We start from the raw sequence: 27,727 nt of genomic DNA, 5'->3' as shown, positions 1-27,727 counted from the left end.
GAGAGTCATTGCCGAGTTTCTCTTACGAATAGCTTTTCATAGACAATCCCGAGAAAAGGGGAAGGTCAGTGTATGTCTAAATGAGAAAACCGCCAAACTATGCTCGACAGTTTCGCGAGTGTCGTTCGCGCTTTCCATTCGCAGCACGACCTTGTGGGTCACTGCGAGACGACCTACCACGTGCTGTCCGACGTGCACGACTACTCCGTGCTGAACCTGACCAAGACCAAGAACTACCACAAGTGCCTGGGTCGCACGAGCGTGTTCCACTACGCCGACTACGAGTACCAGGGATGCCCGCAGACGTGCCAGGTCCACAAGCCGGTGACTGTCTTCGAGAACGTCGAGCCCGAATTCACCAAGTACAACGACCGCTTCGGTTCCGGATGCGTCAAGGAGTACTACCAGGTGAGCTTCAGCGTTGCTACGGGAAGGAATCGCGACAGATCACGATACCGAGTAAAACGCGATGGCGAAAAGGCTTGAGCCGAATGGCTCGGCTGGCTACCTATAGCTGTCTCTTAGCACTGGAAGTTGAGTCTACGTTTGGCGCTACCAGCAGGCCCTAACGTTTACCCGATTAACCGCAGTTGCGGAAAAAAAAGCATGACTTTCCGTTAGTCAAAAGTGAAAGTTTGAACCACGAAATATTGCAGGCCAGTAGCTACTGCTCAATGCGCCAGTGTAGCGCCTAGCGTACAAGACAGGTAAACCTTCGATTGCTCCGCGGCTCGTGATGCGTGATGACGGTACAAATACAACAACAATTAGGGATATATATGAGCGGCCTTGGCGCATTGCACAATTGCTGACGCTGTCACAATCTTGTCGAGGGCCCAGGAAACGACACAGAGGTTTGCCGTATGTCGAGCTTTCGCCGAGCACCGCAGCCACGATCTGGATCGGACATACCGAAACGCGTGCTCAAAGGATCGGGAACTTAACGTGAGACTGCGAAACGACATTTGAAGCATCAAAAGCACTGGAGAGACCCCTTCGTTAAAGATTTAAAAGTTCGTTTTTTTCCGGGTAATGAAGTGCTGTATGAATTTCGCTGAATTCTGTTTTGTCCACTTCACGTAATTTCTTTATAGAGACGCTTGTTTTACGTTTTTTTCACAATAAATAAACGAGGGAAACTCGTGAAAAAAAAACACATAACAGCACGTTCAAAGTAGATTTCTTTTTAGAAGGGGCCCTTCGTGACAAAAGTATGCTGTAGTTACCAGATTTATCGAGCTCATAACACTCTCTCTCACTTTTGTGTCCTGTAGAAGAACGACCTTGGTGACTCCTTCCTGACCGTCAAGTACAACGTCAGCGTTCTGGGAGAGTACGGTCTCCTGGAGACTGTCAAGGCCGTCGACAAGAAGGTTCTCGTCACCGGAAAGCAGCAGCTGGTTGCCACCTCCGTGTGAGTGCAAGAGCATTGGCCAGCGGCATTTTTTTTACCCCAAAAATAATTCGCGCGTGTTAGTCAGTCACTCCATCCGTGAGAGATGTGCAGCTTGAACGAGCATTTCTTCTAAACCATTGACTCACTGGCCACAGTCATGCGAAGCAAAATATGGAAATTTCATGTTTTAAACAGCGTACGTGAGCAGACGAAAATTCACTCTCAAAGAATGCGAGGACACTGGCGTAATGTTTAACTGAAACAGTGCAACCTAGAAGTCACATACTAGCAATGGGAGCAAAAATAAAATCAATTCATGAAATGAAGGCAGCTGTCGAACGCGCGATGACATGAACGCCGAAATTAAACGGCATGTTGCATCGCAGGCAAACATACAAGGACTTGAAGCTTGCATCGACAGATAGCAGAGCATGTTGGCAAGGAAACGATTCGGACTTTTTTTCCAACTACGAATACAAAGGCCCAACATTGATATTGGCCGGAGTCCTCACCAATCTTGTCAAAACGCACACCATTCTCATACACAATGGGGCGTATTCACTCGACCGCATCGCCGCGCGTTCGACGTCGCCGACGAAGGCGCGCTAATGAATGTGCGCGTTCTGTCCCACTCTTTACGCGCGCGAACAGGCTGGCCCTCGAGCTCCTGTACAAGAAGTCTCTCGTCAGCGCCTTCGATGACACTACGGCACGCGCCAAGACCTACAGCAACCTGACCTACGCCTACCCCGAGCAGCACTACTTGGTCCACGGACCCGCTCTCGAGCTGGAGCACCTCAGCCTGTGGGGACCGGTCGACCGCAAGGAGGCCATGGTGGCCGCCCGCGCCCTCGTCGCCAGGCTGGCCGAGCTGGTCGCTCTCGACGACCTCGAGGTCAAGGACGACTACGCCGATCTGATCGTGCAGCTGCTGACCGTGGTCAACGCCCTGCCCCAGGAAGACCTCGAGCTCCTCCTGAAGACCGTTGTCTCGCTCGAGAAGGTCAACGAAGTCAGCGAGAAGGAATACATCGAAAGGTAAGCTGCCGGTCTGTTATTGCTAGACACTTACACGCAGCTAATGCAGTGTGTAATACGGGTGTCACAGGGCGCACTTTTGATCGCAATCGAGCCCGATCCGGATCGAATTTCTCGGTTGCGATTGGTTCCTTTGCACAAAGTGCGCGAGGGAGCCAATCGCGATCTAGAATTTCGATCCGGATCGGGCATGATCGCGACTGAAAGTGGTCGTGTGACACCGGTATAAGTGTCTAGCCAGATTTGTATGCCGGGAGGTGGTTGCATCGTTGGGATGGGAGAAACTAGCGTTGCTCGCGTCATGTTAAGCCTACTGCGAGAGTTTCCTTTTAAGCGTATTGCATATGGTGGTTTTGTTCTAAAGCGACCACGTTCTGCTCGCAGATTTGACAGAGCCACGTGATCTATTTGATTCTACTTTAATCAAAGTACGTAATTGTGCTAGAAGATGCAAAGAAATATGGCGGCTAGGGAAAAGAACAGATATGACTTTATGGGAGAGACGTACCTAATAGCCGTACCAATAAAAGATTTTCTTCGGAGGTCTGGTGTGAACAAAGGCGAGTACTCGATCATCCTTGAAATCTCGGAGCAGAATTTTTAGGTGTACGCCCTAGAAGGCTGTCCGCAAATATCGCATTCTTTCTATGCGTGCAGAGCGGCAAACAAAATTCAAGGTCCGTCGAAACTGAACATGAGGTTTACCGGTTAACACTGTGCATCCAGAAAAGCTAGAGGTGGCGCTCAGTAGATCGTAAGCTAAGCAACAGTCATGAAGAAGGAACACTTCTCCATAGTGTACAATAACGCATGCAGATCTCCGATGCACAATCCATAAGCTAGTCCCATAGGTCTCCCTATTAACTCTTTCTTTTGTCTGCAGGAAGCTCCTTCTCGACGCTCTGAGCCTTGGTGGCACCGATGCTACTGCAAAGACTGTCCTCACGCTGCTCAAGGAGGAGAAGCTGACCCTCGTGGAATCCGTCCACGTGCTGACCACCCTGCAGACCTCCCTGGCCAAGCCCTCTACCGAAGTCCTTGACGAGCTTCTCGTGAGTTAGCTTCGCTTACCAGATTGCTTTGAAGCGTTTTTGAGTTAAAAAAAAAGGTATAAGGGCTACTTTTCGGGACACTTAGAAGACGATATCGCATACTGATGAACACTATAGCAGACGCTATACGTATAACGTTGCTTATTCAGTCCAAGAAGCTTTCTTGCATGCTAAGTGTGAAAGCGAAAAAGTCCCCAAGAGTTGAGTGGTATTATCTTGTATGCTAATTTCGAAACGAAGAGCCGCCAGTTCTAGGACAAGAGAAGAAAAGATTGTACACAACCTTCTGTGTTTTCCGCGCAAAGACAGTTTCTAGAACTGAACTGGAGTTTTAAAAGCTGACCATATTCTATCCGCACACTAGCCTGTAAAGTCTGCTCAAGCGCACTTGTTAAAACACGAGACAGAAAAGCTGGGCTTAATATTATTGATATTGTACGTACCTGAACAAAACTAGATGCCATCGCATCGTGGCTATGGGACGAACGGAAAATTTCCTTCAGAGCAAAATAAGGCGTGGACCGCATAACCTGAGAAATAGTTTTACGGCGGATGAGTTATTAGCCCGGGATCGGCCGTGCGTTTTGGGCGCAATAAGAAAGTTTGATACTATCTCGCTTCGAGTATTCAGCGAAAATTTCAAGTATGCAGATAACACATTGTTCGCGCATAAAGGTTCATTATGTAAACAATAACATCTGCAATGCGAAAGATCGAGCGCGTGTCCTTTCTTTTGCACGCATCGAAGCTGCAATTGTTTTCCTGAGAGGTAATCAGAGACCTCCACTTCGCATCTCTCTCTCTCCTCCCCCTCCCCTGTGCAATGCAGAGAGCGGAATGCAAAAAAGACTTACAGGGGGAAATTTTGCTGCACTCTAAGAACTCTCAAGCCAGTGATACATTTGATGCCCTTTGCTTGTGACGACACCCCCCGCCCCGACCCCTACCCTCACAATGTGCTTCTCTGGAGCAAACACACACACACACAAATCAGCTCGTGATACACTAGGAGGCGCAGGCACAAGGTGCGAGAGGGATCCGCTGCAACATTTTGTCTCCCTCTCCGGTCTGACGTATCTTCGAGTTCACACGCATCATGGCGTACGGGTAATTTTCGCAGGACCTGTGTGTCGGCGGCAAGTTCACCGAGGAGCGCCTGCTTTTCTCGACCTCCTGCCTGGCCCTCGCCAAGGCCGTGAGGAAGCACTGCACGCACCACGACCTGCCGCTGCCGACCAACCTCAAGCAGAAGGCCATGATGAGGAACGTGATGAAGATCCGCTCCAAGCACCACGGCTCCTCGGAGGAGTTCGACGACGAGGTGACCCCCGAGTACAAGGAGCTGCCCCAGTACGACACCAGCGTGTCCTGCTCTCTGCAAGACTACGAGAAGTACGTCCAGGTAAGAACGTCGCTTCGACTTTGAGTTACGGCTGAGTCTAGGTCACGTTCGGCAGGGTATTGATTTACAGAGCTTTTCGTATCTGGGGTGAATGCACGGCATTGGCCAGTGATATGGCTAGAATACAGTTGACTAGCATTTTTGGCCGTCTGTTGCTCTTCGCAGAGGAACGGCTTTGTGAACCAGTGTGTAAAGACATCCGCAACTATCGATTAAAAAAGCGATAAGTTAGCTTTTCGCGTAAAAGGAGCTAAGGCGCCGACATCCTGTTTTGTAAATTATCCTGGCGCCCTTTCCCGCTTAGGGTAGGAAGAAACAAGCGTCTGCCTGCTTTACCTCGCGATCTTTCAGCTCACTGATATTTGGTTTAAATGGTCCTAACGCGTAAAATGTTCGACACGTAAAACAATATTAAGTTGCCAGCTACTGTGACTCCAATTCTTTCATCTCACCTTGGAGCTACACCGTCCGAACCCCTTTTTTTCGCTGTACTCTAAGAAGAAACAGTACTGAGGAAAGGGCTTCGATATGGTGTTTCGCACGGAAATTTTGATCAAACACAGCTGCACTTTGATCGGCTCTTGTTCACGTCTGCAGGACCGCCCTTTCACTTGCACATCGTCTTTGTCCTTTTGGCTAACGTCGGTTCCCAAGAGAACTAGTTCAGTCACAAAGCCCTTAATGCCAAGGGCACAAAGTAACCCTTTCAATACTTCTTTTTGCTGCGGACCACAAAAATACTTACGTGTTGTAACTCCTTTCATACAAATCTCTACCACTTGCACCATACTCCAGTGCTGCTACCCCTTATATGCAGGCTCTTTCCCTCTCGCTGTTTTTCGTCTGCTCACTCTCAGCTTTCCCAGAGAGCGCAACCGAAAATAAACGGGTTTAGTTCACAACGCGGCTGTACACGGCATAGGTACGCCGCTGGGACGCTCAACGGTCCTTGCACCGCTGCCGTGCCCGCTCACGACACACCCTTCACACTGCCCCGTCCCGTGTTTTTCAGGCCGTCGTCAGCAAGCTGGAGCAGTCCAAGGAGTTCCACGTGGTCGCCGTTCTGCTGCACACGCTCGCCAAGCTGGAGCACCCACTCGCCCTCAAGGCCGTCGTTCCGTTCGTGCTGGGTAAGCACCCGCTCTGCAAGCTGACCCTCGGCACCGAGGACGAATCCGAGGCCTGCCAGTACCTGCGTCTGGTCACTCTCCACTCGCTCAAGCACAGCACCGTCGCCCAAGCCGCCGCCGTGAGTGTTTTCCGCTCCCCTTCGTCGCGCTATAAACACTTGGAGCACGTGACGAACTGGAGCAAAGAGAGAGAGAAAAAAAGAATCAGGATCTAAAGACAGGATACACTGTAGCGGCCTTCTTCCTGTCCTTGGTTCTCGTCCCATTTTCCTCCGCGCTGTTCTCGGAAAGTACGTTCACGGCGTAACTAAAAACGGTTTCGTGCTGCTTTAGATAGCTCGCTCGTATGTCGAGACGAAAGGAAAGCAAGGTACGAACGAGTCATGGGAAATAACGGAGGAAGCAAACGTGCTTGCTGTTTCATTACCGTGCATCAGCACAAAAGACAAACACAACGGGGTCAGAAAAGGAAGAAGCAGAACAGCTATGTGGCGTTTTGTTGTAGTGGGGCTTCTTTCTTTATTTTTTTGCGTTTTGCAAGCTTCGCTCACAAGCATTACATCGATTATTCGTACGATAGCGCGTTCAGCGCATGCGAATTGGCCCAGCGGACTGAAGTGGTCTTTATAAAAGAAAGGAACAAGCCACCAGGCACAGCCGTAGCCTGCCTGTACCGCAAATACACCCCGTTGCGGCCGTCCGCAGCGAAGGGTCACTCAACAATACGGTTGTTGTACTTGCCATGCTGAGTCGCACATTTCGTGCTGTGGCTTAGGCGCGTGAGGTGAAATATCGCTTTAGATGAAAAAAAACAAAAAAAGAATTGTCAATATTAGCGCTTGCAAGGAATCTGAGTAAGTTCACCGAATAAAACGCTCTGCTCGTGCCCGAAAAGATGACAAGTACTCTAAAGGTGGCAGGACAAAATTCTCGGAATTGGAAGTCACCCTTCAGATACTCAGGTCACCAGAACACCAATAGAGTAGACAAGTGGGCTAGTCGTCACAAATTCACTGTAAATGAGCGAATGCAAAAACGGACACGGTTCGCCTGGACGACACCGCGACACCCTTTCGTTCATGCGGTGCACGTACCCGAAGTGTTAGGGCGCCTGTAGGAACGGGCGTCGCTTTTGGAAGAGGCTGTGGACATGCCTTCAACGCTCGCCGACGACGACCCCGCCTTTCCTCTTGCCGACAGGTGCAGCCCCTGCTCCAGACCGTCTACTTCGACAAGGACGAGGACTACGAGCTTCGTGCCGTGGCGCTGTCGCTGCTGCTGCTCACGACGCCCCCGGAGCCCGTGCTGGCCCGCGTGGTGCTCGAGCTGCCCCGCGAGAAGAGCCTACAGGTCGCCTCCTACACCTACCACACCCTCCTGGCCTTCTCCAACCACACCCTGCCGTGCTACCAGCCGACGTGAGTATACAGCGCGTGTACGAGCAAACTGTGCTCAGCCACTGAACGCGTCGAGAACGGGGAACTTGAGATATGAAGAAATGATGAAGGCGTTGGTTCTCAAAAAAAAAAAAAAAGAGAAACACAAATTCACCTTTCTACACTCGCCTCCCGCCGTAAGATCGCGCGACTTCGCGTTTAACGCGGATTTTCGTTATGCCCCTCTCCAGTGTGGAACAAACCAGCCTGTCCCATTCAGGCTAAGCAACGTTTAACCGTATCAAAAGGTATAGATACTAAATGATCTCGCTGACTACTTTTTCTGCATACGACTTCTAGAGGACGGCTGGTCCTATCTGATAAACGTTACCGGCAGAGCGAAGTTGCCAACCCAGACTTCTTTCGCACAAATTCTAAAGGTCCACAGTAACGGCGTGATATCAAAAGGTGCGACAGAATCCAAAGCAAAATATAAGAGGTGCTATAACAAGCTTTCCCGATGTAATTCGCAACACCCATGCTCGGGAGGGTCCCTCTGCAGCGGTTAAATCAGAAACATTTCTCAGGGTTAAGATCAATCTAAACGTAAAAAAAAGAGAGAAATACATTCGAGGTATTTCGAACCCTACGAAAGCGGCTACGTGATATCCAAAAAAGATTGTTAAAGAAGGCATGGTTTTGATATACAGTGCGCCGTTTTTCACAGAGAGTGCCGCGGTTTCGAACAGGACCCGACGTCGCGTCTGCCACGCGATTGTTTTGGGGCACGATTGGTGGGTGCGAAACAGCGTTAAGTTTGCTTTACACGCGATGTGTTGCATCTCACGCCGTGCGACACTCCTTGCAGGGTGCACCACCTCAAGAAGCTTCTTCCCGCTCTTGCCCACTACAAGTATGGAACCCAGTACTCTACGCTCCACTTCGCCACCGACTACTCCGGTAAGCTTAGTTTTTCGCTAATAAACTTAAAAAATTGGTGACTGATTTCGCGGGCTCTTGACAATGGCTTCCGAAAGTGTTAATTGAGCCTGTAAAAGTGGTACACGGTACCGTAAAATTTGTCGATAATTTCTTTGATGACAAATGTTCTGTGGAAATGTTCTGCCGGCATTTATTCAATGTTCTGCGTAGACATGTAAAAAAAAAAAAACGCAACGCCACACATATGTAACACGTTAAACCAATGGCTTTTTAAAAGTTGACTATATTGATCTGTCGAAATTACACTGGGGTGTCAGATCTCAAGCTGAAGATCGCGTGTGGCAAGGTGACAGTAGAACGCAACGATCAATTACGTAGAGTCAGTGTCTTCCGACAAATACCTGCAGCGTAATATCTTCGCTAGTGCGCGTGCTGGACTGCTTACGTGCAAATTTATAAAACCGTATTTTTTACGCGATTTGAGTAAGTACGAGCACATCTATAAAACGGGAAGATTTTTTGTGCGATTTTGAGTAACCACGGGTATCTACCACACAGGGCGGAACTATAAGTATCCCTTTTTCGAAAAATTGATTGCCCAAGTCTGCTTGCCGCGTATGCTGGGGAGTAAGGTACTTGCCCGACTTTCTGCACATTTCCTTGTTTCATAAAATTTGGCTTCATGCTGTATGCGTAGTTTAACTCCGTGTGGCCTATTTTTTATGAAATAGAAAATAAAAGCTTGGAAATGCTCATTCTCTTGGGCAGCGAAGTGCTTCGACGATCCCGCTTTTATTGCGTTCGCCCTTGAATCGAGGCGCCCGGTAACTTGTCTCGTGACGTCACTTCGCATGGTACCCCGCGCACATGGTTTGCAAGTTGCCGAATCTGAACGTGCGTCTTTTTTTAACGTTTTGCAGTCGAAACCGGCGTCGGTCTTCAAGGCTACGTTGGAGTCATCAAGAGCAACGTCTCCTTCGTGCCCCGTAGCTTCTTCTACACTCTGGACTTCACCAAGGGCCCGTACACCTCTTCTCTTCTGGACGTACGTGCGCCAGGCTTTTACATCGACGCGGAGATTTATCGCACTGCCCAGAATATAGCCCTGTTGCAAGTACTTCGCGGGAAGACACCAAGGCTAAAGTGCATTGCCCATGGCCTTTGTCGATCAGAGAGTGCCCATAGAAGACAAGGCCACAGTTGTCGATCGACAGACGTTTTCGGTTAGCAGGTTCTAAGGAAGACAAAACACACGTAGTCAATTAAGATAAAAGACAGGAACAGTAGACGACAGCTACTCAAAAACGAAGAAAAGGAAAGACTAATCGAACCAAAGGATGAAAAACTGCCGCCGAAGCTGACGACTGGGAAGTATTTTGGCGCTCGCTGTAGGCATCCGTATAATTTGAAGGCGTTCAAAGAACAGTCCCTTTAAGTACATCAAAACGCGCACCACGCGCACTCACGGTTAGCTGCATCTTTTGTCAAGTTGCCGGCACCGGTGCATTGACTCTCAACTTGGATTCCGTGGCGAATACGTCGAAATTAGTGGTTAAAATCGCGGATGTCATCAGCTCTCAGTAGCTACCTGTTGATGGACGTTCACTGCACACATCCGAGTATTTACCCATCGGTTATGACCCATTAGTCTTTAACGCGAAGAATACTCGCGTTGCGATAATCTCCGCCTTTCGTGCCTCATTCAACAGGTCATGGTTGTGAGCAAGGGTCTCCAGAACGTGCACAAGCTGCTGCTCAGCGAGGACGGTCCGCTGTCTCTGCTTTCCAGCGCCTTCAACAGGGTCCGCCGTGGCATCCGCATGAACCTTGGCGACACCTACACACCCCTGACTGTGCTTCTCGACGTCCTCGACCAGCACGTGAGTAGTGACTGGACACACTGAGCTGGCAACACAAGCTACGCGAAAAACGATTTGGCCGGATGAAGCGAGCGGTTTTGAGAATTATCGAGGCTGGAAATACGTAAATGATCACGCAGACAACTCAAAGCAAATCTCAGCATTCGACCTCACACTATCACGAATGAACGAAATGTATCGTGGGTTGACATGGTCGGCCAACTGTAGTTGCATGTCGGCAAGCCGGCGAAGATTAACAATGTGATAAGAATGGAGCGGAACAAAGAACGCGTCTCGATACAGTAGGATATCAAGCGTGGAGAAAGAAAGAAAACATAAAGGAGTGCAGTACAGCTGAAAGCCGAGCAAACTTCTCGATTCGGCTCTATAAAGACAATAACAACAAAATTAAATGACTCGTCAAGCCTTGTCATGCAGAAAGGCAACGTCGTGCTGCAATGCAGCAATTAACAACACGAAGTAATTCGTGCCCAAGAACGTATTATTGCCAACAAATGCTTCGACATACACTTCCGACTTTACTGAACTACCTTGCCTTACGAAAAATAGATCTGTCCTTATGGAGCTTGCAAATAGACTTCCAGTTAAACTAATTCTTGTTATTGTTTATTACGTGTGTGCATGTGCATATGCTGTACATTACTATTTTTTCAGTTTGTGCTGTACTTAATATAGTGCTATGTCGCGGTTTATTTTCTTTTTCCGTGGTTCTCTCATAACAATGCATTAAATAATCTATAATGCTCATGTATAATTTTACCATTTCCTTGTGCACACGCAGTGTTTTTTTCCCTAATTATTACAATTTATTGCTTCCCGTTTGTATACATACATTTGAGAAAATTGACGCCTACCCACCTGTGTACTCACACGTGAGCGCCCGCTGCTTTCTGTTGCCTTTCGTGGGTTTTTCTTTTGGGCTAGTCGGAGTTGTCCGCGCGCAACATTTTACCCAGAACCCGACCATAGAATTATTTTTGTGGGAAATAAAGCCGTTCATTCATTCATTCAAGCTGATGAAAAGGATAGTGGAAACAGGGTGGCACAAATACTAGAGAGATTGGAGAACATGCACCGCCAAACTAGAGAGAGAGAGAGAAAAAAAAAGGTAGGAAGGAAAGGCAAGGAGGTTACCTAGTACACCAAATGAAACAACTAGTATTGACCTTACCTGCTGAACGAATGCCACTTTGACCGAGAGAAATTGGTGCCAAGACGAGAGCGAAGCAGTAAGCAAGTAAGCGCAAGCTAATGGTCGAGCAGTACAAGCGCGAATGAGCTCCTCAGCAAGCTGACACTCAATGCAGACGTCATGTTCACGGATATGTCTATTATTGCGAACCTACCGTAGCACAACATTTTCTCATTGCTTGCAGCGAAACTATAGAAGTGCCTTAATGGGATGTGTAGAGGGAGGGGGGGGGGCAACTCGAATAGATCTAGAAGTGTTTCGTAAGTATCGGCTCAAGATTTACTCTCGGCGCCGTCTGCTTTTCCCGCAGTTCGACTTCGACACAAAGACCGTTGTCGAGGAGCCCAAGCTTGTGTTGGACACCAAGTTCCTGGGAACCGACCTGTTCCTGCCCCTCGACAAGTACTTCGTCAAGGAGCTTCTCACGAAGGGTAAGAAGGCTCGCGAAGTTTACTCGGAAGCAAGTTACGATCTCGACGTTTCGTCGTAAGAACTTTTGTACAGTCCCCTGCGGCTCGCCACGAGCAAGAACGAAATCTGTGACGCAATCTCGCGGAGTCGCGGAGCAATACGTAAAACCTATTTCCCTAAGATACGTAAATTTAAAGCCACCTGCAAATCACTAGCTGCCACTTCAGCCTGAAGAAGTCATGGCGGTCAGAGTAATATCCGTTATCACTAACAATGCTTTAGAACTGTCTCTCCGTAACACACACGCATACACACACAAAAGCAGCGGAAAATATAAAGCAACGTGCAATGCTAAACTGTGCGTGACATAAGCATTCTGGTGGACCAACCGTGATTGGCCGTGTGGAAAACAATTTGATTTTGAAACACTTTCCGCGAAGAATCGCTCTGTTAGAGACCAACCGAAGAACTGAGCTCGTTCGGTAACTGACCACGTGCATTGTGCAGGCGCCGAGTACGTCAAGGACAAGTGGGTGCACCCGGTCAACTTCCGCTACGTGCAACTGCGCGTGCCCTACACCTACCGCAAGGTTGTCCCCACCGTGGTGGGATACCCGGTCGCCATGACCACCCGCTACCCCACCGTGGTGTCCCTGTCCTACAAGGACTTGAAGGTCCGCTACCAGCCGAACCCGAAGAGCCTGGTGCCTTCCGTCTTCGCCGTGTCTGCTCTGGTTCAGCCCACGTGAGTAGCCTGTAAATCAGACACGGGAAAGGGTCCTCGTCCGTCGCTCCTCAGTAGAGCGCAATACGGTGCCAAGAAAAGCGCCAGGACATATATTGAGATTGACATTGAGATTGCTTTGTTTCACCATATTGGCGGATCAGACATAACAATAATATACCTAAGCGGTGACGACAGCGGGAGAAAAAGCTGCATTTTAGCAACTTGACTAACCTCGCCACCCCCTGATTACGTATACATATATGTATTCCGCAGAAAGAGTAGCAGTGGTGGGTATTCAATCAATGCTCCTTGTTAAATGAAGCCTCCCAGGAAGCCATTACTATAAAATGGCGGAAAAGGAGCTTGCTAAAAATATTTGCGCGCTTTATCCTGTTTGTCATTTACATGAAGGCCACATCTACTTTGGCAGGGGGTAGCTCTGAAATGTATAGCGGGGCTTGTATTACTTTACGGTAGCCAAAAGTGTTTGAGAAGTGAAAAAAAAGCTTCTATTTTTAGCACTTAGATTTGCCTAGAAGTGTTAGAAAAGCCACCAGAGACAGCCAAGTAACTCCTGTGGTCAAAACTGCAGGCGCCACTAAATTTTGACGAAGGAGGCTTAAGGTATTCGAAGTAGCTGTTCAAGGTAGAAAATAAATTGCTGTGAAGCAGCCACCAAGAAAATGACAAGATAACGAACTTGGGAGACGTTGGCGCCTTGTATGAGTCACGCGCCAACATTTTCTTTAGTTGGTAGAAATACTTGAGAGGCGAAGGTAAAAACAGATGTGGGCTTGTTCAAGCAATGAGATGGGTACACAAGCTAAAGTCAGAAAGGCAGACATAAGTCACTTGACCATGATCCTTCACACTGTGCTGGTGAAGGAGGATGAGACCAGAACAACTCTTATTTGCTTGGTCCGTGTCCACATAATACACTCCAAACGAGTAACGCTGTGCTTGTTTGGCGAGCAGGAAGGATAGTCGATCAAGCACTTGTTGAACTGCGCAGGTTGACGTAGTCTCTGAATAGGAAACGCTGTAAAAACTGGCCAAGGATGCCGTCTGCTCCTTGCTGCCCGCAAACATGCCAGGAAAATTGCGACAAGTACAAGCTTTAGCCCTTTCCGAGCATGTGCGCTGCGTTTTATTCGATCTAGGTCTTGTTCAATTTCCTTTCTGTGCCGCGCCAACTTTGTCTCCGCTGGCGTAATTGCCGCCCCCTGGTGTCCGCAGCGTGTACACCACCGCCGTGACGTCAACCCTGACCGTGACTCCATTCACCAAGCTGGTGGCCGCTGTCCGCGTCATCGAGAAGACCCGCCTCACGCACCCGCACGACCTCGCCCTGCAGTTCTCCAGCGTAAACCACACCCTGGCCTTCACCTTCAGGCCACGCTTCACCAAGGTGTTCACCCACGAGACCAAGACCATGACCTACACGACCCCGGCGTTCTTCTTCACCGCCCCGCAGCGATCGGTGCTCGCCACCATGACCGTGCTGGCCACCCAGTCCAAGCCGTTCGAGTACAAGAAGGTCCTGGGCCACAAGTACGTCGGTGTCGGCCTCGAGGTCACCGGCCTCACCGCCGAGCCCAAGAAGACCCCGCTGGTCCTGCTCGCCAAGCGCAAGGAGCTCGTGAAGTCCCTGCTCGAGGTCGTCCTCAACCCGTGGGCCGTCTCCAGGAAGTGGGAGGCTCGCCTCGTCCGCAACCCCCTGACACCCGTTGACGAGGTGAGGACCCGAAAAAAGCTAAGCACCACTGCGGTGTGTTGGTTCTAGTCGCTATTCTCAAGCGGCCTGTTTTGAGAATGAAACAGTTTGCTTTGCGGCAGCGTTTCTTCCGAGAATGTGGTTGCAACTCGGGCATGCTAGTTTTCCGTGTAATGAAAACCCCACTTATACGTGTAGGTGGGGGAGCTTCCTTGCGACTACGCTTTTAGTTCATCGTGAGTGGTAATGAATCCATTCGGTTCCTTTTCTTCCAGACTAAAGGAGGCATGCAGAGAATAGGGCGTAGTAGCATTAAGGTGAAAAAAAAAAAAAACCTGAAGTGATTACAAAAAACAATTACATGAGGAGTTATAATGCAGAGGTAAAAAGAAAACATGACGCTAAAATAGTTAAACATAGTTTTCTTGGACAAGAGCAGCGGTAAAAAAGCGATGTAAAAGAATATTGAAAACCTAATTGCGTAGTCGGCAGTGGGTGAGCAGAACTATGGTACGGAAAAAAAAAATTTTGTTTATCGAGAAACTGACAAGATGCCATTCTTTCCCTACAGTAGCGATGCAAAGAACTTGATGTCGATTTGCAACGCAGAATAACGTGCTTTCTTTTAATAACGATTACACAAAGCCAAAGGCTTCGTTGTCTGTTAGCGTTATACGATTGCTAATATGGTTTCCCTTCTTCTCTCGTTGCGGTATTTTTACAATGCATAATCGGGACTATTTTCCACGGTGTAAACTCTTGGATTAAAGCACTTAAGATTTATTCATTTTGTAGGCGCAATAGCGCATGGCACTAGAATACGTGGGTATCACTCGCGTCCCAAGAGCTGCCAATAAAACAAGCACTGTTTCTTTAGCAGTACAGTGCGGGACACCGACTAAAACCCTTCTTTTTCCACACGCACACCCGCAGTACAAGGTCGTCCTTCGCCTGAGCAACACGCTGAACGGCACCGACCCCGCCGACTACGTCAAGGAAGTCCAGCCGCTGTACCGCACCCAGGCGCACTACCCCACCGTTCGTCACAGCTACCCCGAAGACCTGAAGACCCCCGTCTACGAGGAGCTCTTCGAGAAGGCCACCGGATTCCTGCCGTCCGAGCTGGACCACTACGAGGTCCTGCACAAGGTCGTGGAGGCCTCGAAGGTCACCTCGTACCCCAAGGCCGACAACGTGGCGCCCCTGCTCCAGAACGTGACCAACGCCACCTACGCTTACGGACTCGAGTTCGTCGTCTCTGCCCTCGGACCCCTGGTGCCCAAGGCCGTGTACGGTCACTTCGTGTACGGAACCAGCTTCGACAAGACCCTCAAGCTGTACCAGCTGTACGCCAACAAGGTCGACAGCGAGTACGAGGTAAGGCCGCCTTCGTCGCGAAGCAATCGCTCGCTGTTTGCCCAAAATCGAAAGAATAAGAGGCCCTGCAGAAAGCGAAGGGAACAAATGGTAAATGACTAGGCAACAGGTCGATCCACCGTCGGGTCCAGGAGTTCGGTTCACGGGTCTGTTCACTAGCAAGGGTAGTCGCTTTGTGCGACCAATGCTTTCTTTAACATTGCGTTAACACTAACGACTCTGCGGGCTGGTTCCTGCGCACAGCTTTTTGATCACAAACTGCTTTGAGAATCCACACGCTAGCCTAAACTATATTGAAGTGCACTATACTGCATCGCTGCTGCATAGTGTATTTCTCGGTATGCTGCGGCCCACTGTGACCTCGTCTGCTTACTACACTGAACAGTGACCGAAGAAGGAGAGTGAGTGCACTGCAAATAATAACGACATAAATAAAGGGCCAGGGTAGCTGCTGATGCGAAGTGAGCGGAAACATAAATTCAAGTAGTAAAGTACTATACGGAGCGCAAACGAGAGTCAAAGATGTTTACACACTAACAATGCAATAAGTCCTGCGGGAAACTTTCTTTCTAAACGTTGGGTAACTTGTTTTGGGGTCCTCGTAGCAACAGTTAACAACGACTCGTGACAACAGTGTACTAAGCTGACAAACCCTAGTTTATAGGTTCTCATGGAAATTCAGCCACCATAGGGTGGTAGAAAGAGAAAGAGATGGCAAGCTTTAATGATATGCTGGAGACGTTAGCCTGGCTGTTCGCCTGACATGCTACTTCAGATGCTGGGCGATGCTTATGATATATAAAGTGATAAACACTTAACAGGCGCATACAGTCACACGCAGATATATACACTATAGAGATATTTACAAAGCTCCGTCGAGGCTCGTGACCCGCAAGGACGTCGGCAGCGCTTTTGTGACACGCAACGCGCGGATGGTGCTTTGCCGTGGGCCACGAATGCGGCGCAGTTGCAAGGTCCTGTTCCGTCACAGTTGTAATACCGCCTCCAAATACTCTCTGTCGCATAGCGGCAGCAGGCACACAGTACATGTTGCAGGTCTTCAGGGGCGCTACATTAGACAACGAATCGTGTTTATAGCAAAAAAAAAAACAAACAACAACAACAAAAACAGCGGTGAAGTGTTAGGCATTTTTATTTACCCAGAAATTGAACGAAGCAAAGTTATAACAATGTGTATTCTGCATGTACGTCTTCTTCCCGCGTAGGCTGTGGTGAACTCGGCCCTTGTGAAGTCGCCCAAGCCCAGCCCATTCAAGACTTACGCTACGAAGAAGGAGTCCCATTACCTGTACGCTACCAGCACCGCCGAGGTCTCCACTTCGCACTACGGACCCCTCAAGTACAGCGTGGAGGTACGGCAGCATGTTGAAGACCCTCCGATTTAAGGCGTTGTCTCGCTCAGTACCTACGGGGATGCTGGGGCTCAAGTGATTTCACTGGGGGAACAAGTCCTGCATGTCGTATTATGCTGGGGCCGGCTCACTCAGTGGCTTCAGGCGTCACAAAACGTGACGATTGAAAACGAACACCTAGCTTTTATTGGATCGGAACTACTAGGAGAGTGCGTGTAGTAATTTTTTGAGGCGTAATCGAGTACGAATCGAATAGTGCCAGCAGCGAATCTATGGAGTGCTTTTCGAATAGCTTTCGAGTGATGAACAGCCGTTTTCACAATTGACCTAAAACGGCGTTCACGTCCTTGTATTCGTACCTTTAGTAACATTCTGTTGTTACATCGCACGTTATGATGCGCCGACTGCAAAAAAAAAAAAAAAAAAAAAAAAATGTAACATTCGAGAAATGTTCGGGTTAAAGAAGAGTGATTGATTCGATTCGAAGGCTGAGTCGCATAGATTGGTTATTAGAAAGTTTCGAATATTGAAACACCCGTAAAGAACTACACATGTGAAATTTGACGCTCGAGCTTTTACAGCTTCAAATCGTTTATTAAATTGTGCAACTCTTCCCAAAAGCCTTGAAACGCCCCGAAAGAATGCAGGCCAAGAGAATTCACAATGATAATTCCAGTTTCTTTGTTTCTTTCTGTGACAACGACCTATCATAGGCAGTAGACATTTTTCAGAAGGTGTTGCCGTTGTCCTAAACAGATATCAGTATTTATGAGGGCGGCGTCGCCTGATATGTATTACAATACGTATAAAGCTTAAAAGCAATGACAAAACGCGAGAGACATATAAAGAATCCGACCCGATTCTAAATTTACATCGTCAGGGATTAGTACCCTCAAGTTATCTTCTAGGACAGACTGACCATAGGCTAACGTTAGAACAAGCCTAGAATTATGCCACAGTTATGGCGGTTTTAGCTCTTAAGCTTGCCTACATTTATTGACCACACGAAATAAATAGTGCCGTCAACTGTGTTTCTTATCATCTTGCAGCTCGAAGCCTCCCCAAGTGTCGAGCAACTCGAGTACTCTCCGCTTACGGTTGTTGTAAGTACATCATGCTTAAATAGACTCTTGCTTTTTTTTATTTTTTTTGAATCCATGCGCTAGGTGGTAAATAAGAGTGTGCCACGGAAATGACACGTGACTGGAACCAGGCTGCGCGATATATAGTCCCGGGCGTGTCTCGAATATCATCCCGGCGTGTGTCTTTCTCATTCTCACCACGTGACGCGGCTAGTGTATCAAGGGTGACCAAATTGTATTCCGTTTAGATCGATACCCGTGGCACACAGGTAACAATGTCAGAATGTAATATATTTATAAAAAGCGCCAAACAATCAGTTGTAGTATAAGAGAAGTGTAGACGAGTTGGTCAGCCTTGTTGTGCGGCTACGTTTGGCATGTCCACTCTTGTAAGTAATAATGACAAATTAGGTATCATAAATAATTAACATTCAGCTAACAAGAGCGTAGACTTTGGTAGAAGTGAAGCGCCAACGAAATTTGTGTTTTTTTTTTGCGATTTACGCTTTAGGGGAGGCGCGAAATGTACCCCACGCACCGCTGTAGCCCACTGGCTATGGCATTGTGCTGCTTGAGCACGAGGTCGCGGGCTTCGATTCCCAGCCGCGCGCCCGCATTTCGATGAGAGCTAAATGAAAAAGAAAGCATGACGCTCGCGTATTAACGGGACGTTAAGCCCCATCAATCAAATGAAAAGTACTCCCGTACTTCAGCCATGGCTCACAAATGGCTGGGTACAAACTGTGAAGTCATGTAGAGTAACAGTCATCTAGAGTAACTAACAGGACGACCACTGCAGTATCAGCGCAAATAAGAACTGCTTTATCGTAAATGTAATATCGGGCGAAACTAATGGTGAAAAAAAATATCTCCAGGTGTTGCGAAGGGCACGAAAACTTCCGGGACACGCGTCGTTGGCGAAAGATACGCGTTTGAGCGCTTTCGAACTGAAAACTGGAAACGCGGGGGTAACATAACTGATCGCTACAATTTTTTTTCGACACAGAATAGCGCCACAAAGAAGTTCATGACCAAGCGTCCCAGCGCGATTCAGAGCAGCCTCTGGAGGCACGAAGAGCCCCAAAAGAAATACGAGCTGCCGTACGAATCTTCCGCGATGAGGATGGAGAACATCGGCGCATACAGCGTGCCCGTGACCGAGCTGCCGTGGTACTACGCCAAGTGCCAGGAGGACGTCGAGGTCGGCAAGGAACTTGTCAGCTACGCGTGCAAGAAGGTCCACTGGCACGAGCACCGCCTGGACAAGCTCGTCCTTAAGGTCACCCTGCCAACCCAGGTGAGCACCGGTCCGTTTCACTCACCGGCCGCGTTTGCGCGAATGTTTTTTTCTTAAATGGTAGCGCGTCGACATCACAATTCTGTCGCATTGCGTTTGTGCAAGCCAGGAAGACGCGCTACGAAAAAAATATATATAAAAAAGTGGAGGACCTTTACGCGCCGCCGCCTGCCAGCGTAGATCACAAGGCAGGGGTAACTTCGGGCAAATTCGCTTCAATTGACGCTGGCGGATCGCGTAAAAGCGGTGCACTTGGAGGCGCGATGCGCTATTGGCTAGTCCGTGCAACTGCGCCCACTGCTTCATTCGCTCGCTTCTCTGGCTCCTTTTCTCTCTCACTACCCCAATCAATCAATCAATCAATCAATCAATCAATCAATCAATCAATCAATCAATCAATCAATCAATCAATCAATCAATCAATCAATCAATCAATCAATCAACATTCTCTTGCCTAATGACTTTCTGTTACAGAAGACTTTTTCCGCGCATAACCGGTATTCAGTGATTGTTTATCATAGTGCGATGTCTTGCGACGACATTTCTCTCTCATTGCGACAGCGGCTAATAGCAGGCTCAGTCTGCCAAAAAAGATTGTGCGGGAAGTAAGGTGACCTTGAGTGAGAAAAGACAGCTTCGTTTTAATTTTCCCACAGTTTAAGCGTCTCACTTAAGTAAAGCTTTAAGAAAGCATGCGTTCTTGGAAAGCCAAATTTACGTGGAGCTACAAAAACATACCGAAACAACAAACATAGACAAAACTAAAGTCTTGATATTACCAGTACAGAATCATCAGAACTGCGAGTTACACGGGAGCAAGTGTTTCAAGACCGAGATCACTATCACGGCTGCTTGAACGCTATAGCGGAACCTAACGGGACTTGGGACAATTCATGTTTGAAGAGCTTCACTTTTTGGATCGGCCCAAAGCAGGCTAGAAAAAAAAGGTGCTTTGTTGAGTCTTGACGAGCGCAACTTTGTTGTCCTATTGGGTGCCTTGACACGTGGTCGTTCTGCTCGCTTGCCATCGCAGTACCCGAGCCTGCTGCTGAACGCCACCCACAAGCTGTTCCAGACGGCCAAGGTTCTGTTGTACGACAAGTCCACGACCGAGTACGTCGAGAGCCCCGTCGTGACCGAAGGCCAGTTCCTCGTGGAAGCCGTGCTTGAGGACCTCTACACCGGAGTGACCACGGCCAACGTGACCGTGCACACCCCCCACTTCGAGAAGGTCACCTTCAAGCGCCTGCCTTGGCTCAAGCCCCTCAGGCCCACCGTCGCCTACGACTTCACCACGCAGTTGGTGTCCGTCGCCAGGAAGGGATACCCCTTCCGTGAGTGCCTCGCAAGACCATCAACAACGCCTTCGTTGCAGCGCACTGATCCTTGTCGCGCATGATCATTTGCTATAGCAACAAACATTGTAGGTGGGGGCGGGGGCATACCATCACTTGAAGCAGATTGTAGCAAAGTGCACTTGTACCTAAAATGCATCGTACCTTACAGAGTGTGCTTGCAAACAAGTCACCGGCAGTGCTTCACCGGCTAGTGCTGGGCGAAGCATTCAGATTTCAAGGAACTGTTTTAACGAACAAATGAAATGCGATTGCCGACACCTGCTAGTCATATCCGCGGATCGCTTCCACGCAGTGTCCTAAGGTGTTAAGCATATCGATTTGCACCTCTTAGCTCCCTAAGTGTGCGAACAGCTGTAACCGAAAATAGTCAAAGCGAACATTGAAATCCAACATGCCTTGTTTTCTTTTCTTTTCGTCTAGCGACTTGTGTGGTCAGCCCCTACTACCTGAAGACCTTCGACAACGTCACCCTTCCCCTGGAGACCCTGAAGAAGCAGGTTACTCACGTGCTGGTTCGCCACGCGGTCGACGACCCTGAGTTCCTCGTCCTCCTGGAACAGAAGAGCGAGAATGCTACGGTGAGGAGCCGCGAGGAAGCGAGCCAGTGATGGTGGCGCGTGAAGGGACACTAAAGACAGGCACTAAATCCGGTTATGCTGATAAAGCGTTCTTTCAGAACAATATTTGGGTTTAATTCGCGGCAATACATCGAGTATTATACAAGAGAACACGAAGGCAAACAGTTTCATACTTGAATTTCACTCCGAAACTCTAGCACGGCTACGTCATTGCGACGCCACGGATTTCAAAGCACCTTCACGTATTTGAGCCTCGGTGGGCGACTAAGTATTCTTTAACTTCGCTACGTTCCGTCTCTGTATATTTTAGGAGACGATGTATTCCATCTGGTAGTGTCCTGGCTCGCCTTTGGCTTGTGCAACTTCTCTGGCTTGCCTATCCTCTGATCATGGCAAGGGTGGCGTTAATTACGGTTTACTGATAAATTACTGGTAAATCACGTTGATTACTGGTAAATTACTGATTCAGCTCAAATAATTTTTTTCTCTTTAGTGTACTTCTAATGACTTAAGGAAATCCTCGCTAAGGGGTGATTAAGTTTCACAAGCGACAAAGTCAGGTTGCCGTAAAGACGTTGCTTATCGTTTCGGAGGGACAGTTAAAAGACAGAAAAGTCTGTATAAAGGTCAAAGCCTACGAAGACAATGTGCTAAAATTCAAAAAGCCAATTATGCTCGTTACCTTGCACATGTCCTCCGCGAATTTTATGACTAAGTCCATAGAAACCGACAAAGGGTAAACACGAACGGCGTACCACGAAAAAGCAGGGCTTCTTCTACACTTACGAAGTATCCCCGCAGAGCTCAGCACACCCGTCGGGCGGTACGACGAAGCGCTTTTTGCTAAGCACCGTGTACTTTCTCTCGAACTCCCAAGGTGCGCGCATAAGAAAATGCAGTGCTTACAGAACAGTCGAAATATGATCACGCGAGCAAACGACACAAAAGGCCGGGGATTGCGCAGCGCTGCCTCATCAATGCCCGACTGCCGCGTTCTCACGAATGGCACCGCCGATGCGCAGGCCCTGCAAGTCGTGCTCAAGAACCAGACACTGGTCAAGCTGACGCCGCCCAAGGACCAGAGCACGTACGAGGTCGAGGTCAACGGCACCCTGCTCACCGTGGACCCGCTCAAGTCGCACGTTCTGCAGTACTACCACAACTACAGCTCGCAAGTGCTGCTCTACGTCACCGTCCACCCCGAGACGGCCCCGACCCTGTGGCTGAAGGTCCGCGACTCTGACCTCCTGCTGGCTTACAACGGAAGCAGCGTGCTCGTCACGGTGAGTGCAGCGATGAAAAAAAAATTATTGGTCGATTTTACTTGGGCTTAAGTGGGCTCAAACTTAGGATCAGTCAGGCTTTACAAGAACATACGAAGCTGTTTCTCCGCTCCAGGGTCACTGCTGCAGGGCCTTTTACACAAACGCTCGGACATCACACGAACTCTTGGCCATAAACACATTCGGCACATCTACATTTGAGCCTGGCGCGTGTAAATATAGCTGTTTCGCTATTTGAATATTCGTTTATATTATTCGATGTGTCTAATTTAGGTGAGGAAAAAAGAAAGAAAGAAAGAAGACTACGCGGAGCCTATGGAGCCGCCCAGAAGTGATGAAAATTGAGTCTAGTCACTAGGATACAATCGCTCTGAGGACGAGGAGATTTTGAGTGACCGAGAACATGGGGAAACAAGGGGCTCCATCGTTGTTAATCACAACCACATTAATGACGCCAACAGACAACGAGGCTAAGGATAAATAGGGGAAAATTGACTGCGATTTTTAATGCAATGTATAAATAATAAAGAAGAAAAAAAAAGGAACACGAAAGTGAACGAAGAAACAAGCTGCCGCCGGCGGGCACCGAACCCACATCTTCCGTCCCATACGTGCGATGCTACACCTGATGAGGAAAGGTGGCGCTTATGTGCGGGCCTGTTCCTGGTTCCCTGGGAACTTTAGCCAGCAAAGCGCTCGGGCTCAGCACACACAAGCGGGACGACGACAGTCATATTGCCAATTAAACAAAAGATAAGATCAGGGTAAACGTCAACTAAACTGTAAATTCACTAAAGTTCTGCAATGTGTCTCTGTATATGTGCAAAAGTGGCCCACGTCCACTTTTTCTCCCTTGAATTACCGCGTACGCCGGATATTTCGGTGTACTTCTTTTCGCTGCTTTGTCTCACGCTTTCGGGGGGCGGGTGCCACTTGGTCTCTTCGCCACAGGTGAGGTCACCCAAGTACACGGGCACCTTCGCCGGTCTCTGCGGCGACAACAACAAGGAGTCCCAGTACGAGTACGTCACCCCCGAGAAGTGCGTCGTCACCGACGTCGAAGACTTCCTGAACGCCTACTCCCTGGAGCCCGAGACGCTGCTCAAGGGTCACGTGTTCTGCCCGTACGGCGTTACTCTCAAGGTCGGCACTACCAGGTACAACAGCACCACGTATAACAGCACCAGGTATAACAGCACCAGGTACAACAGCACCAGCTACAACCACACCACCTACAACCACACCAAGTACAACAACACCAAGAGCGTGAGGACCAGCAAGATCGGCAAGATCATCAGCAAGATCACCAAGATCCGCGGACACTGGGTGGACGAGGGTATGTGTGCGAACGCCGACGTGCATGTCGGTCTGGTTGGAGTGCGCTTGTGGGGCACCAGTACACGGCCGAGCTCGAGAATTGCGCTGGTAATGCGCATACAACTCAAAGATCAAGCCTCAGGGAGTCGCAGATGGACGAACTCTAGAAGTCTAGTGCCATTCGCTTACAACGAAATGCTCGAAGGGTCGTTTGCGTCCCTTGCAATTGATTCATTGAAAACAAGCACCTTGCAACTAGGACACTGAAAGCAAGCACTAGTCGGGCTTGACGCATCAGCGCAAAGTCGCTGCGCATAAACTCCGGGGCAGGAAATAGTTATCAGAATAATGCGGGGAGGTTGAAGAAAAGCACCTTTGTTAATGTTCCAACGAAACCATTGCGAGCAGCTGCTATGTTTCAACCAGGACTTCAGTGTTATAGAAGCATTTCATTATTGCAAGGCTATTTTCCGTCAGGCAGTTTGCGAAACTAATGACGAACTGCGTCATTTCCGTAAGGTTCATTTGTGCAATGGAGGTGTAAGTGCGCAGCTTGCTCGTGTTATGGCACTGAGAAGGTAGACCCTCGTGATGGAATCATGCGCGAGAGACAAGCCACGGCATGTGCAACAGGGAGTTCCTCTTCATTGAAAGCATGATCGGTGCCGCCGATAGCGCGGCCAATGTGCAATGCGGAGACTCGCACTCGCCAGTTAGGGAAAAGGTTTTAATACAACCCAGGAATTACAAGGTTATGCGTACGCTGTTAAAGTCGAAGGCTAACTTCCACAGATGCATCAGCCAATTAGGTTCGCTTATTTGCCTGACGTCAAGCGGTTTCGCGTGCTTAAAATGTTTTCACCGCACGAATCGGTCTGTGTGTCACTGGTCTTCGGATGAAATCTGAACGTCCATGGTAAATTTAATGGGCGACCTTGATACCATTGCTCCGCCACAGCTAATAATCTGGGTTGAAATAACCGGCTTTTACTTTCCCGTTAGCCTAGCATTTTAATAGCAAAGCGAAGTCCTTAAACGGTGAGCGGGCTCCAGCATGTTCGGCTTGGTGTTGGGCTGCTAATCGCGAGGTCGCGGTATCGAATCCCTGCCACGGTGAGCGCACTCCGATGGGGGGAAATGCGAAAACACCCGTGTGCTTAGATTTAGGTGCACGTTAAAGAACTCCCTGCAGGTGGTCTAAATTTCCGGACTCGCCCACTACGCCGTGCCTCCTAATTAGAAAGTGGTTTTGGCACGTAAAACCCCGTAATAATAATAAATAAAGCATGTTCGGCTCTCTTTCAGAGGTGAAGGCCAGGTGGGCTGCGTTTTTGTTGGAAGAACGCGTTTGTAATTCTTAGGTTGTCACCGACTGTAAACACCGCAAGGAGTCACACGTAAATAGAATATTGCAGTGACGTATGCCGTAAAGCTATACATCTGACAAACTATGTCCGCAAAGAGGCTCCAAGTGAAGTCACTTTAATGGGAACTCTCGTATTGAGTAGAAAGAAAAAAAAAATGGTAAGGGATCAACATGCAACTACGCAAGAATAAAGGCCACAGTAAAGCAATGCTATTACGAGAAGACAAGCTTTAGTGAAAGACAATACCTTAAGACATCTCCTTAAGTATTGGAAGAGTAGTACCTCGTGAGGATTTATTTCATTTGAGCCATTGCATAGTTCCAGCGCCTGGTCGCTTACCTTGCCGCTCTAATGTTGGGCGTATTTTTCGTTTTTCTTTCCCCACTTTCTTCGATGCACGCAGACGAAGTGGCCGCCCAGGTGACCACCCCGGAGTGCCTCACGGAGCGTCGCAAGATCATCTACGAGGAGGGCAAGGTCTGCATGAGTCTGGACAAGGTGACCGCCTGCAAGCGCGGATGCAAGCCCATCCAGACTAAGCCACAGGAGCTCGAGTTCGTCTGCCTGGACAAGGAGAACCCCAAGCTGAAGAAGATGCTCAAGGACATCCAGAGCAAGCGCGAGCTGCCATTGTCGCTGACCGGCATCCCGACCATCACCAAGACCGTCGACATACCGGTCGACTGCGTCACCAAGTAAAGGAAGTCGCCGGGCCCACCACGCGACCGCCCGATTTCTTGCGTTTTAGGAAATAAACGATAATTTGTTCAGTTTCTTTCTTGAAGTACTATTGCCTCATTGTTCTTCTTCAGCGCCCGGGATTAGTTTGAAATGTCACCAGAATTTAGTTTTCTTTTTTGCTTCCTCGCGCATCCGCGTTTGGAGCCGAGCGTGCATAATCTCGACCCCATAGCCGCCATCTCTTGGTGCGGCTCGCGCACGGCCTGCCGGATTGATTACGTCACAGCTGATGACGAGCGAGCACAGGCTGCAAGCATGCGATCAGAACAGGCTGAGAGCTTTCGTGGCCGTTCGTTGGCCTGTTCCAGCAACCTTCAGCAAAATATGGTTGTCACCTACGCACGCTGAAGATTGTGGTCTACAGTTAAACTGAGCAAAATATTAGTGATCCCGCGACATCGCGCACAACAACAACAACAACAACAACACTAACAACACCACCACCACCAACAACAACAAGACCACCACCACCACCACCACCACCACCAACAACAACAACAACAACAACAACTTCGTCACCGTTCTTATGATGCGCAGGTCCAGCCGCGGATCCGCGTGGCAAGAACAAGGAACAAATGAGATTGAATTCACCTCATCTAAACGTCACTATAACATACGCTATAAAGACGTGCAGATTCCTGCACGGCAAAGGGGCGCGCGCTGAACGAACAATTGAAAGCAGCCGTGCTACAACCCCATCTGTCGGTGAAAGGGCGTCAGCAGTAGAAATGCCTCCGTCTCTGAATTCCGGTGCTCACAGCATCCCAGAGTGGGCGCCAGATCGGAAGCCCGTCTACACAGACAGACAGACAGACAGACAGACAGACAGACAGACAGACAGACAGACAGACAGACAGACAGACAGACAGACAGACAGACAGACAGACAGACAGACAGACAGACAGACAGACAGACAGACAGACAGACAGACAGACAGACAGACAGACAGACAGACAGACAGACAGACAGACAGACAGACAGACAGACAGACAGACAGACAGACAGACAGACAGACAGACAGACAGACAGACAGACAGACAGACAGACAGACAGACAGACAGACAGACAGACAGACAGACAGACAGACAGACAGACAGACAGACAGACAGACAGACAGACAGACAGACAGACAGACAGACAGACAGACAGACAGACAGACAGACAGACAGACAGACAGACAGACAGACAGACAGACAGACAGACAGACAGACAGACAGACAGACAGACAGACAGACAGACAGACAGACAGACAGACAGACAGACAGACAGACAGACAGACAGACAGACAGACAGACAGACAGACAGACAGACAGACAGACAGACAGACAGACAGACAGACAGACAGACAGACAGACAGACAGACAGACAGACAGACAGACAGACAGACAGACAGACAGACAGACAGACAGACAGACAGACAGACAGACAGACAGACAGACAGACAGACAGACAGACAGACAGACAGACAGACAGACAGACAGACAGACAGACAGACAGACAGACAGACAGACAGACAGACAGACAGACAGACAGACAGACAGACAGACAGACAGACAGACAGACAGACAGACAGACAGACAGACAGACAGACAGACAGACAGACAGACAGACAGACAGACAGACAGACAGACAGACAGACAGACAGACAGACAGACAGACAGACAGACAGACAGACAGACAGACAGACAGACAGA

General features: G+C 49.0%; 1 protein-coding gene across 1 annotated transcript in view; it reads left to right on the top strand.

Annotated features, from left to right (window-relative positions):
• The window catches only part of LOC126517607 (vitellogenin-2-like), a 32,295-nt gene extending 6,277 nt beyond the window's left edge, over positions 1-26,018 (top strand). The window contains exons 6-27 of the mRNA XM_050167377.3: positions 145-408; positions 1,275-1,414; positions 2,048-2,434; positions 3,318-3,486; positions 4,607-4,888; positions 5,901-6,137; positions 7,219-7,436; positions 8,263-8,354; positions 9,257-9,381; positions 10,046-10,216; positions 11,719-11,839; positions 12,327-12,564; positions 13,783-14,281; positions 15,194-15,637; positions 16,864-17,010; positions 18,060-18,113; positions 19,099-19,389; positions 20,423-20,723; positions 21,168-21,325; positions 22,348-22,608; positions 23,560-23,944; positions 25,696-26,018. Coding sequence (XP_050023334.3) covers positions 145-408; positions 1,275-1,414; positions 2,048-2,434; positions 3,318-3,486; positions 4,607-4,888; positions 5,901-6,137; positions 7,219-7,436; positions 8,263-8,354; positions 9,257-9,381; positions 10,046-10,216; positions 11,719-11,839; positions 12,327-12,564; positions 13,783-14,281; positions 15,194-15,637; positions 16,864-17,010; positions 18,060-18,113; positions 19,099-19,389; positions 20,423-20,723; positions 21,168-21,325; positions 22,348-22,608; positions 23,560-23,944; positions 25,696-25,991 — 5,280 coding nt within the window. The 3' untranslated portion in view covers positions 25,992-26,018. The remainder of the gene's footprint in view (positions 1-144; positions 409-1,274; positions 1,415-2,047; positions 2,435-3,317; positions 3,487-4,606; positions 4,889-5,900; positions 6,138-7,218; positions 7,437-8,262; positions 8,355-9,256; positions 9,382-10,045; positions 10,217-11,718; positions 11,840-12,326; positions 12,565-13,782; positions 14,282-15,193; positions 15,638-16,863; positions 17,011-18,059; positions 18,114-19,098; positions 19,390-20,422; positions 20,724-21,167; positions 21,326-22,347; positions 22,609-23,559; positions 23,945-25,695) is intronic.
• The last annotated feature ends 1,709 nt before the right edge of the window (positions 26,019-27,727 follow it).

This window comes from Dermacentor andersoni, chromosome 11, assembly GCF_023375885.2.
Source record: "Dermacentor andersoni chromosome 11, qqDerAnde1_hic_scaffold, whole genome shotgun sequence".
In the NCBI taxonomy this organism is placed as follows: Eukaryota; Metazoa; Arthropoda; class Arachnida; order Ixodida; family Ixodidae; genus Dermacentor; species Dermacentor andersoni.
Note: the sequence above shows the minus strand (reverse complement) of the source record. Positions and strands in the feature narration are given on the sequence as shown.